This window comes from Marmota monax, unplaced genomic scaffold, assembly GCF_021218885.2.
Source record: "Marmota monax isolate L192 unplaced genomic scaffold, Marmota_monax_Labrador192_F-V1.1 WCK01_AAM20220418_F8-fsc00001, whole genome shotgun sequence".
Taxonomy (NCBI): domain Eukaryota; kingdom Metazoa; phylum Chordata; class Mammalia; order Rodentia; family Sciuridae; genus Marmota; species Marmota monax.
In genome coordinates, this window is record NW_026693777.1 from 46,387,506 (window position 1) to 46,400,939 (window position 13,434).

The following is a 13,434-nucleotide window of genomic DNA, read 5'->3' on the forward strand; positions in this document are numbered from 1 at the left end:
GGTCTGTTTAGGTAGTATTGATAGTGAAATAAGAAACCTGGAAAGGAGATAATTTGGTTCTTTTCAGTATGATCATATAATTGAACTTTTTTCTTATTTCCACCATTTCTGCTTTAACTCTTCTTTTTAAAAGTTCTTATTTCATGTGGATCTGGATAGTTGTTGTTGAATAAAAGGCTTATAGGAGTACATATGACTAATAGTTTAAAAAATTATGTATGTACTGAATGTCTCTGTGGAATTCTAAGAAATATTTTTTGTTATATATTTTTAGTTACACTTTCTGAAATTGAAAGATAAATAATCTAAATAACAATGAGCAGGAAGTTTGAATCTTAGAAGCTATAGAGATTATTGAATTTTAATATTATGACTAATTTACTACATCAAGGACAGGGTTTAGTTCCCCTTTCGTAAATTTTTGAGGATGTCCATAGTTAACATTGGGTACATTCCTTTGGATTTCTGGTGTTGGTATGGCCATTCTGTCTGCTTTTTTAAAATAACTGAAGAAATCTTTGGGTTAGGGTTCCCCCAGTTTTTTCAGACCAGCAAGCTCCCTTTAAACAGGGAATGATGTCTTTTAAAATTTCAGTGGTGTTGTCTCCATCTACTGGCAAAGAAGAAATATACACAAGGGTCTGAGATGATCTAAGAGATTTTGGAGAAACCACATTATTAGGTAAGATGTAACTTACATATTTAACCACTGTACTGTAATGTGGCCCACTTAAAGGTAGAAACCTGTAAAGTACTGTATATACTCTTATTTAAAGAATACCTTATTGAGGTAAAATTTAAATGACATAAAATTAACCCTTTTTCAGTAAATAGTTACCTGGCAGTTATCTGTTTCCTCTTTAATATGTCAGTTCCATAGCATTTACACCCACATGCATGCATGTGCACATGCACACACTCAAACATATACTCTCAGTTAAAATAGGATCAACTTATCTAGGCCAGATAAAGCATCCTATTGGGACTTCTATTTTCTTTTTGTGGTAAGTTTGTTATGGTTTACCTAATTTTAATTCTACATTTTCTTTCATTTCAAAACAATTAAATGTAAATATATCTTAATAATTGTCTATCAGGAGTTGGCAAACTTCCATAAAGGGCCAGTAATAAATATTTTAGGTTTTGTATGTCTGTTGCAGCTACTATTTCTGCCATTACAACATGAAAGTAGCCAGAAACAAAAAGTATGGCTGTATTCCAGTAAAACTTTATTTATAAAAATATACTTATGCTGGATTTGGCCAGTTGGCCTGTATACTGACCCATGGTATAATAATTATGAGAGTATATACAGTAAATTTACATATTGAGATTCTAAGTGGAAGCAAGTAATCAAATGTTCATCAAAATTCTTGTTACTGTATATAAAAATTTTAAATTAGATCCACAGAAATCTGGTTGTGGGCTTTTCTAGTTGGATTTTTTTTTTTTTCCTTAGATCAAAACTTGAGGGAATTTTTGAGGTAGTCACTACTGAACATTTAAAGATTGCCTGACTCATACTACTCGTCTTTTGATTGATAAGTTTATTCAACTTGGTTAATGTAGGTCTTAGAATTCTTTCGCAGGTAGATTATTGAATTCTAAATTTAGTATTACTTTAATTCCATTTGTCAGGGGATAAAAACATAAATGATCCATCCAGAGTAAAAGTTAATATGTTATTACTGACACTATACAAAATAGACAGATTATAGTTTGTATTCATGGAGAAAAGTCACTTGCAAGAACTGACCTTTTCAAATGAGGATATGGCACTCACAAAGGCAAAGTGTGTACAGAATTTTGTTTGAATTGGTATTTTTTAAAATCTTTTCCTAAAAGTTTGTTTTATAATTAGTTATTGGGAAAACATTTATTCATAAAATGGTTCAAATACATGTGATACCTGGAAAAACAAGTGCCTGATCACTTCCAGTGCACATGTTTAATCTTTATATTTTGTTTATATTGACACATTATCAGGAAATCCATCTCATGGTGTTACTTAGTTAAGAGGTCTCCACTGTATTTAGTTTCTGTTCCTGCAGATCCACCAATTCAAGACTCTAGGTCATCTCACTCCCTCTTCCATCCAGAAGATGACTTCTATCCACAAGCAGGACTGAATCAAAAGACATTTTTCACTTAGCTCTTGAGCTGAAACACCTCCTCAATGACCTTCCTCTGTCTCCATCAAGAACTGGAGCTCAGTTTTTTGAAGATGTAATAGAGCTATTCAGCCCAAACGTGGCTGATTGAAGACAAAAAGAAGATACCTCATATGTTTGACCACAGTGCAGACAAACGTAACTGTGCTGTCCAACTCCTCATTGTGTAAAGTATGGCAGGGGCAATTGATTTTTGACTCTGTTCACCAATAAGACTTTAGCCAGTCAGTGGCTTTTGAAGATCAGTCAAATCAACAAAACTTTGGGTCAGCTGTCCAGAAATCAGATTGTGGTAAGCACTCAAGGAGAGATAGGACCATGTAGGGAGCTACTTTTAAAGGATGCTTTGTTTTATGCTAGAGATGGCTTTTATGGGAAAAGTTGAAGGGACAGGTGGGTGGAGAACTTCATGATTAGCAAAACTTAGCCTTTTCTTATTTTTAGTGTCTTGGAAATCTTACAGTTTAGGATGATTTTCATACCATTGAACAAGAGAAATAGAGCTTCAGTGGCTTCTGTCTCTTCTCTGCAGCCTTTCATAGAAAAGTCAGATTTGTTTTTTCTTCATAAATGGAAAAAATCATTTAAATGAAGAACTTTGTAGTAAATACCTAGTTTAATTTTGTCTTCTCCCTAATTCTGACTTAATAGAGTCATTTTGTTGAGTTTCATAAAGCATAATTTTGTTAAATAATTTAAAGTAGTATTTCACTGGGAACAGTGGTGCATATCTGTAATTCTAGTAACTCAAGAGGTTGAGGAAGGATTACAAGTTTGAGGCTAGCTTTGGCAGTTTAGTGAACCCCTACCTCAAAATAAAATAAAAAGGGGCTGAGGATGTAACAAGTTTAATCTCTGTTATCCCTACCCCAAAAGTAGTATATGTATTTGTGCCTTAAATATAACATTTGGAGTCATGGATACTTATTATTTGAGGATAATATTTTAGCTGATGAGTAATAGTATTTCAGTAATTAATTGCAAATATTAAAATTAAAAATTCTATTTTTAGTAGTATTTTAATAATTTTAAAGCAACTTTCCCATCCTTATAAGTATGGTTAGTCATTTGGTACTAATTTTTTCATCCTAATTATTAATTTACAGGTTTAAAAAGATACAAATAAAACTTTAGTTTTCTTGGTTTTGTTGTTTTTGTTTACCATCCCCCCTACCAATCCACAATGCTGAGGATTGAATTCAGATGTGCTATACTACTGAGCTACCTTCCCAGCCCTTTTATTTTGAGAAGGGGTCTTACTAAGTGTCATGGCTGGCCTAGAACTTGCAGTTCCTTCTGCCTCAGCTTCCTGAATTGCTGGAATTATAGGCGTGTGCCACCATGACCAGCTGAACAGTTCTTATTGAACAGCTGAAGATGTTCTATATATTTAGAAGTGATGACAATTGATTACTAAGCATATTAAACTAGACGCTTCATTCCCTTTCAAATTTAGAGTTCAATTTTTAGAATAAATGTTTTTGCTTTACTTTTGTTTTTAAAATACTAACTTAAAGAGCAAAAAATTATGAAAAAATTGTATAAATTTTTAATGTAATGCAGTATTGTATCAAACAAACTTGATTTGAAAGAAATAATCCAAAAAATACTAAACTTAATATAAACACATCAAAAGTTTAAATATGTATATAAAATAAAATAGCCCAGTTTTTACTTGCATTATGCTTCATCAAAACTTCAATATTTCACCCATACTAATACTTTAATATATTAATACTTTATTTCATTTGGACTCTAAAAAAATTCCTATTCAAATTGATTTCTATTTTTATTGTTATAGTATTTACCTGTTCATCCCTAGATTCACCCAGCTACACATATTGTATTCATTTACCTCTTATTTTTTGAAATTTGTTAAGCAAAAGATGACTTAAATAACTCAATGGTTATGAAGTTGAGGTCTCCACAGGGGCTACCTGAGCAGTCTTCTTTGCTTGGAGAAGGTTTGGGTTTTATCTCTATGCTCTGATATTGATGCTAAGAATGCTTTTTAAACTTTTGACATTTAAAGATTTTTTTTTTTTTTTTTTTTTGGTTATTGAGAAAAGATTTAAACTCTTTGTAGTATAGATAGAATACTTAACTGTAGGTATCGAAGAACTTGTATACTATACTGAAATGATCTTTTGATCTTTGGGAGACTACATAGTTAAGAGTCACAAGTTTGAAGAAAGATGGTTGATGGAAATATTAACTCTGTTAAATAGGTAAACTATCAACTCACAGTCATTACTTTCCCTCTTCCACAAGGCTCTTTACATTGAGGTTGTTTATGGTCTGCCCCATAGAATCACATTTATTCCAGCTATTTTTTATGACTCATGACTTTTAAACAATGAAGTAGATAATACTAATAACTAATAGCTGTTGGCACTTTAAATATTATGGGCAATATTCCAAATACTTTAAATTATTAATTTACTTAATTTATCTAATCCTATGATAATAAATATTCTTATTTAGTAGTATGAGGTAGGTACTATTACTGTATGCATTTCATAGATGAAGAAAACAGGTTTACTGATGACTTAAAAAACTGGCAGAGCCATGTTTTTCTGTGTATATTCTACTACTCTTCAGTTAATGTAACATTTCATTCTTTATTTGGTGGGGGGGGCAGTCCAGGGATTGAACTCAGGGGCCCTCAACCACCAAGCCATATTCCCAGCCCTGTTTTGTATTTTATTTAGAGACAGGGTCTCACTGAGTTGTTAAGCACCTTGCTGTTGCTGAGGCTGGCTTTGAACTAGAGATTCCTGCCTCAGCATCCTGTGCTGCTGGGATTACAGGTGTGCGCCACCAAACCCGGCTCATGAATAACTTTTCGCTTTAATTCTTAGTGATGATAAGAAATAGCACTCATTAATGATCATCTTTTAAAGGAAAATAGATGTCATACTTTTAAGCGGATGAATTCTACCAAATTTTTCTTTTTTTGTGCTAGGGATAGAACCCAGGCCACTCTATCCTAGAGCTATACCATCAGCTTCTGAATCGATTGGTTTTTAAACTGATTGCTATAATGTAGCAAAATAAGTTCAAAGGATATTATGGGAAAAGTATCAAAGACATTTCCCTTTTGATGTCGGGCCATATTGTCCAGGCTTTAGTGCCGTTTCCTAAAAAGACTTACATAAAATATTAACCATTTGTTAAGAGTTTGAAATTGCCTATCTTTGAGTAGTGTTTTTTGTATTTTGTTTTTGATCATATTATTATGATAAAAGATTACAGTTTGATAAAGCAATACAAATAACTTGATTAAATTTAAACATTTTTTAAAAATTTTTTTAGTTGTAGATGAACACAAAGACTTTTATTTTATTTTATTTTTATGTGGTGCTTGGGGATAAAACCCAGGTGCCTCGTGCATGCTACGCAAGCACTCTACCACTGGGTCAGAACCCCAGCCTGAATTTAAACATACCACACGATATTTTTAACCAATTTATAAGTGGGTTTCTAGTTATGTATTTTGCATTTCTGACATTTCTTTAAAATGTAAATTAAATATATAGTTATATCACAATAAAGAAAGAACTGAAATTATAAATTAACATTTTGGTTTTTTTTCCATTTTAAAATAACTTAGATTTCTTGAGGTATAATTTATATACCATTGGATTTCTATTTAAATGACTATGTTTTGTTTAGTCTAGTTCTGTTAACCTAAAGTTTAGTACTACATATTTACAATTGGGAAATTCTCATTGTCTTAACTACCAAATAAAGTGCAGGATGTGAAGTATTGTTCATTCCAAGTAGTATCAATGAACTGTTAATGTAATGTTCTTTCTTTGTATATTCATTGCTTTTTAAACTTTTGACATTTAAAAAAAATTTATTATTGAGAAAAGATTTAAACTCTTTGTAGTATAGATAGAAACTGTAGGTTTCGAAGAACTTGTATACTAGACTGAAATGATCTTTTGATCTTTGGGAGACTACATAGTTAAGAGTCACAAGTTTGAAGAAAGATGGTTGATGGAAAATGGGAAGTAGGCAGTTCAGGACAGGAATCTTCATATGATAGTAAAGTTAGAAGAAAAATAGATCTAAAGGCACCTTGTGGAATAGATATTGAAGCATTTGTCTACGTGTGTATATATATATTTGTGTATCTTAACATAGTAAGTAATGATATTCTCAAGAATTAAACTCTTTTGCTGGGTGCTGTGGGGTATCCTGGCACAGGCCTATAATCCCAGCAGCAGGAGGTCAAACCATCCTTAGCAATTAAGCAAGACCCTAAACAATGTAGAGAGATCCTGTCTCAAAAAATAAACAAAAGTCCTAGAGATTTGGCTCAGTGGTAAAGTGCTTTTGGGTTCAATCCTCCTCGCCCCCCCCCCCAAAAAAAAAAAAAAACAACACAATTTAAGCTCTTGATTTTATACATACTCTGTATCTGCAGGATAATACATAGCGCTTCTTGTATGTATTTCTGGTCACATTTATCTTTAATATACAAAACACTTAGGCCCTGCTGGCCTATTTCTACTTCTGAGATCTTACCTTTGTATCACATGGTCCTAACTTCAGACCTACTCGTTATTTTGACCTTTCTACATTCTTTTTTTCGCTACTCAGTCTATCCTGAAGCACTTTTCTGTTCAAATGGTGAATCTATTCTGATAGGAACTTTAGTCAAGTTTTTCTTCCTCTTTTCATGTTAAAGAAACTCTCTAGCAATATATTCCTCTGTGTGTAGTGCTACCTTTCATTCTCAGTAAATAAACACATTTTCAAAGCAAACTCAAATTTATTTTCTAATACTGGAGTGCTGTACTTCTGGGTTATATCCTTAACCTCCCTTCCATCCTCCTAGGACACAGGGTCTCTCTAAGTTGCCAAGGCTGGTCTTGAACTTGCTGTCTTCCTGCCTCGGCCTCCTGAGTTTCTGGGATTAGAGATGTGTGCTGCCAGCAAGCACTGTCAAATTTTAAGTTGTGTGTTGGGGATTCATGCCCTGTATGCATACGGGGCATTAGTCCCTGGGTTCTCTCCCCAGAACCACAGAAGGGGTTTAAAAAAAATTCTAAAAAAAATTTTTGTTTTCATTGTATATATAAATATAATAATGACAGGTTGGGGTTGTGGCTCAGTGGCAGAGCGCTTGCCTAGCATGTGTGAGGCACCGGGTTCGATTCTTAGCACCACGTATCAATAAATAAAATAAAGGTTCATTGACAACTAAAAAATTTTTTTAAAAAATAATGAAAATAATAGAATGCATAATGAAGGATGAATCGTTGACCTAATTGGGAAGTTGTTGGAAGTTGTGGAATATCACTTAATTTGGTTTTGTTTTGGTTTGGAGGGAGTTGGGGGAGTATTCCTCTGCAATGGAAGTGTGTTGTGTACAGAGGAAACAAATCTCAAATGTCAGAGCCCTGTTTTTCTTACTTGACTATATTGAGCAAGTGATAATGAGGATGTTAGAAAAAAAGTTTGCCAGTGAAATGTAATTTTTTGCCTTAACAAACAAATAAGATTATGTTTGGTTTTCAATCCAGGCTCCAAACCTGGATATTCAAAATATACCAGATAATTTTGAAATATTAATATTATTTAGAAGAGCAAGTATAGCTGGGCACAGTGGTGCACACCTATAATCCTGGCAACTAGGGAGGCAGGAAGATTGCAGGTTCAAAGCCAGTTTCGGCAACTCAGTGAGGCCCTTAAGCAACTTGGTGAGACCCTCAAAATAAAAAGGCTTGGGGATGTGGCTCAGTGGCTAAGGGCCTCTGGGTTCAATCCCTGGTACCAAAAAAGAAAGAAGAAGAGGTGCAACTATAGTTAACTTTTTTTGTTGTTTGTTTTTTTAATGCCTTATCACAAATAAGTGATTGGATATTGAGAATTTGGTTATTTTTATCTGCTTGGGGATGGGGTGTGTATGGCTCACTTTGGTTTTGATTAGTCTTGAAATTTAGATGAAATACCTAACTAGTGGGATTAAAAATAAGTATATCATTTTAGAGATTAGAACAGAGTGATATTATTATAGAGTAACAAACAGTTATACAAACAGTTGTATAGTCATGTAGGATTGCTTCTATTTGTCTATATTGCCTAACTTTAAAGAGTTGCATTTCACTTGATTTTTGTCACATGCCTACTATATATTTAGCATTGTTTTGTGCTGGTAATCCCAGAGACTCAGGAGGCTGAGATAGGAGAATCACAAGTTTGGGGCTACCCTCAGATATTTAGGAAGGCTCTAAGCAACTTCACAAGACCTTGTTTCCATAATTAAAAAATAAAAAGGGTTAGGGATATGACTCACTGGTTTAAGCATCTCTAGGTTCATTCCCTGGTACAAAAATTGGTAGACTGGGTAGTGAAAAAAAGAATGTAGAAAGGACATCCCTACCTCTGAGAAGTCCTTTGCATGATTCCCCTTTTACCCCTGCTTTGCCATAAAACATTTCCCAGAACTGGGATTTTTGTTGTCTTGGGAACATTTTTTGTGTAGATGCCTAAACTAAACTCCACTAAGCCTAAATTTGATTTGTAGCCACCGAAGGCCCCAAAAGTGGGGGATACTGGGGATTGAACTCAGGGGTACTGGATCATTGAATCACATCCCCAGCCCTAGTTTGTATTTTATTTAGAAACGGGGTCTCACTGAGTTGCTTAGCACCTCTATATTGCTGAGGCTGGCTTTGACCTCTTCTTGATCCTCCTGTCTCTGCCTCCTGGGCTGCTGGGCACCATAGGCCTTTTTAAGGGAGAAAAAAAAAAAATCAGAATGCACGGAATCTGGTTCAATAAATATTCATTATGGTATATGTAGTTAATGTTACCTTTCAGTAGAGTACAAAATTTTTCTTTTTATAAACATCAAAAAATGAATACAATTTAGAGAAATCACAATCTTTTGTAAGTAGTGTTAGGTGGTTCATGGTTTTATATTTCTCTGCTTTTTGAGTATTAAGTATGTTACAAGAGCAACAGTAAATGTAAGTAAGAAGCCAGACACAGAATAATAAAATAGCTGGGCGTGGTGGCACATACGTGTAATCCCAGCAGCTCAGGAGATTAAGGTAGGAGGATCATGAGTTTAAAGCCAGCCTCAGCAAAAAAGTGGCTAGGATTATGGTTCAGTGGTTAAACAACCCTGGGAGTTCAATCCCAGTACCAAAAAAAGAAAGTAAGAAAATACACATAAGGTAGCTATTTGGTTACTCTAGTGTTTCCTGATATTGAGTAGTAGGTTTTGAGAACTGGTATGTGTGTATGTGTAAGTTGTAGATGGACACAATATATATTTATTTTTATGTGGCACTGAGGGTTGAACCCAGGACTCATGTGTGCTAGGCAAGCGCTCTACCACTGAGCTACAACCCCAGCCTGAGAAATGGTGTTTTAATCTGAAATAGCCCAGTGGCACTAATTTATATGCTATATCTAAATCATTAAATGTAGAAGAGCAATTCTGATTTCCAAAAAAATGGTTATTTAAGCCCACCAGTCCAGATATTCCTTCTTGAATATTGTTTGCCTTAATAAAAATTTTAAATAGGATTTTAACAGGTGATAATTGTTGAGAAGAAATTCTGAATAATTATTGAGGAAGGTCATTGAGACAGGTCAGCTAGATATGGACATACAACTTGCCTAATAATTGGATGGATGCTACCTGGCTGGAAGATGGAGCTGATTGGTGGATCAAATTCCCAGAGGGGAGCTCTCTACTTTTAGTTTAAATGTCTGTTAAAATTATATTCTGATGAAGAACTTTTACATTGTATGCTTTTATATAACTATCAAAAATGAAGTGATCACCAGTGATGATGATTATTCCACTAAAAGATTAAGTGGTTTCTTATATGTGAAATATATTTGGTTTGAGTGGTACTTAGTAAATATTTCTACTCCAAAATATGAAACTTTTAATCATATCAAAAGTTAGACCACAACAGATATTAAAAATAAGTGGTTTTATTTTTTTTTTTATTTGCTGAAAACTTATCTTTGCATTTCTTTAGGTTTATGTGAGATTAAGACCATTCTTCAGGGAATTCCTGGAACGAATGTCTCAGATGTATGAGGTAAATGTGCTGAGCCTAATTACATACGTATTTTCATTTTATTCAATATAGTACCCATATTTAGATCATGTATAATGATTCCTTCTTTTCCCCTGAATTTGTAGATCATTCTTTTTACTGCTTCTAAGAAGGTGTATGCAGACAAGTTACTGAACATACTAGACCCTAAAAAGCAACTGGTCAGGTAAATTTAATTAAGAAATAGTGGAAATGTCTGTCACACTGATCTATGAAATTATGATGATTCTATTTAATTTTAATAGCCATTTTCAGTTGGCTATATAGAGATTTACTATGTTGAATGGCAAAAATAAATGAATTTTCTTAAGCCCCAAAATTCTTAGAGTTCCTAACCATAACTCCAGACAGACGTTCTTTCTAAAGGATACGAAGACCAAATGTATTTATTCAATGTGACATCTATATCCTCATTTCTTTTGGGATGGGGGAATGGGGGGTTGTGTTGAATTTTCCACTGTGAGCATGATGTTTGACCTTATTTTTCTGAGATAATGCATGTTGTATTCCTTTTTTAATGGCATAAACGAGTTGATGTTAACAGAAATGATCAAATTGAACTCTTGTGTTTTTTCAAGAGCAAATTTATCTTCCATGGAATGAAAATGATACATAAATTTAATTGGAAATGAAAGTTGGTTTAGTCAGGGCTGGGGATGTGACTCAGCGGCAGAGCACATGCAAACAAAATTTTGATTTACTCAGGATTTCCTAATCTTGATTCAGTTCCTTACATGTGCCTGAACCAGAAGATGGCATGCATTCCTGGTTAGGCCAGGGGTACATTGGGTGATTTTTAAAACATTTTGAAAATCAGTTTAATTATTTCTGTCATCTGAAGTGAGACTTCAGTTAAGACTGCAACAATCTTGTTGCATCCTTTAAGATATAGGAGTTAGGGGCTGGGGTTATAGCTCAGTAGTAGAGTGTTTGCCTAGCATGTGTGAGGCACTGGGTTCGATCCCTGGCACCACATAAAAATAAGCAAATAAAATAAAGGTATTATGTCCGTCTCTAATAAAAAAATTAAAAAGATATAGGAGTAAGTCTTTTGAATTTTTTACCAAGAGTGGAGATGACACAGAAGGCTCATAAAAGCTTTAATAGCTAAGTATTAATTTTCTTGAGCACTTTGTCCCATATTGTCTTCATGAAAAAACCTAAACTTAATTTTCTGCTGTTAATGATTCCTTTATTATTGAGTGGTTACAACTATACAGAAAGGTTTTTTCTAATGTCCTCATTTCAGGGTTTTTCCTTCTATATAAAACTATTCTCTTGTTTTTCAATCTAAAGGATCAGCTGGAGACATACACTTGAGAAATAGTATTTTCTATTCACAAAAGTATATTGTAATTTATGCTCATTTTACCTGATTTTAATAAATGTATAAAAATGATTTTGTTTTGATGACTTCATTCATTCTAAAGATTTCTGTTCAGCGTGTATAATGTTCTATGAAACAATGATAAGCAACATAAACCTTTGGAGTTTTCATTATGCTATTACATTGTTATAAATTAACATCCTTTTTAAAAATTAGCTTTAAAAAAATCAACATATTGGGGAGTATAAATTTGTTTCCTCTAGTTGTAATTTTGAAAAAATTTGACCAGAAGAACATTTTGAATAGTAGATTTGAATAGAATGCTATGGGGAATTCACCTTTAGAGACAGTGGGGTAGACTGAAAATTCCTGTAATCTCTGAATGCCATGAATTCAAATGCAGATTTGTTGACATGGAAGATCTGCTATTAAATGAGTGGCACAAGTAGATTTTTCTTAAACTGGAAATTCCTACTCTTGGTCCTCAGATTCCTGGAGAGTTTATAGTGTAATTAAAGTAACCATAGTGTCATGTTCATTTGTCTTTTGTATTAGTGCATTTGGCACTGTTGGCAAAAGAGACATCAACACAGTGACTTGGGATTACAGGCTGTGCCTGCCTCTCCAATTTCCATTATCTGAATGTCTATAGAAGTAAAATATTTGCTGTCATTTTTCCAAAGTAGAATTGTCTTTAAACCTTTTAGAGCAGATGATGATTTGAGTAATTAAAATGGGGTATGTGTATATAAGTTTATTTTTGTTGAGCTGTGACAGATTTTGTGGGTAGAAAATACTCCCCCCCCGCCCCCGGAAATTGCATAATTAAAAATACAGGTATGAGGGGAGGGAGAGGAAAAGAGGCAGGTAGGAGTGATGATGGAATGAATTAGACATTATTACCATAAGTACATGTATAAGACATGAATAATATGAAAATACTTTGTATAAAATCAGTATCTTGAAAAATTGTGCTTTATGTATGTAATATAAAATAAATTTCATTCTGCCATCAAGTATAACAAATCAGAATTTTTAAAAATGGCCATACTAAAAAAAAAAAGCCTATAAGCAACAAAGTGATTTCTCAGTACCCACATATTTTCAGTTTATGAGCTTTATTTATATAGTCCCTCTGATCTTCATTTTGAACCTGTACATTCTTGCTTTATACAAAATTTTTTTAGCTTAGGAGTATGGATTCCCCACTTATAGTATATCAGAAACAAAGGGCAAACCCATTAAAATCAGCAAGTCTCAACTGATGGTCATATTACGATGCAGGATGCAGGGAAACAGAAAAGACTCAAGTACAACAAATAAACAAACATTGTAGTAGCTTAGGGTCATTTTGTATTGGGGCAAGTGGCCATCTCCACATTCATATTGGAAAACACTTCTCTATTACAGCTCTGCAGGGTAGTAAATAGACTGTTCATAGTATTCACCCCCAGTAGTCAAACAATAAAAAGAAACCTCTGCTGAAGAGGCAAAGACGCATTCAATGTATTTTAGAAACATTTTCAAATAAAATCGCTGAAATAAAAAAAGCAATACAGGTATGAGTAGTCCCTATTTCCTGAGAAATTGTTTATAGGAGTTAAGAAACAAGGAAAGACAAACTGTCAATTATTAAGGTATACAGGATGGAGTGTTTCAAGGTGAAAAAGTCAGTATTATCAATTATTAGTAATGTAAGAGATTAATATTTTGAAGGTTAATGGACATTGTATAAGTAGTATTTAAGTATTATTATAAAAGCTTTACTAGCTTTTTAAAATAATGTGGCATTAAAGAGCCAAAAATCAGTGAAACATCAGTTTATAATACTTAAATCTGA

The 13,434-nt window shown here is 33.5% G+C and overlaps 1 protein-coding gene across 3 annotated transcripts in view; it reads left to right on the top strand.

Annotated features, from left to right (window-relative positions):
* Window positions 1-13,434, top strand: part of Ctdspl2 (CTD small phosphatase like 2) — a 78,764-nt gene that overhangs the window by 55,613 nt on the left and 9,717 nt on the right. For all 3 annotated transcript variants that reach the window (XM_058584762.1, XM_058584761.1, XM_046461803.2), the window contains 2 exons: window positions 10,187-10,249; window positions 10,354-10,433. In XM_058584762.1, coding sequence (XP_058440745.1) covers window positions 10,187-10,249; window positions 10,354-10,433 — 143 coding nt within the window. The remainder of the gene's footprint in view (window positions 1-10,186; window positions 10,250-10,353; window positions 10,434-13,434) is intronic.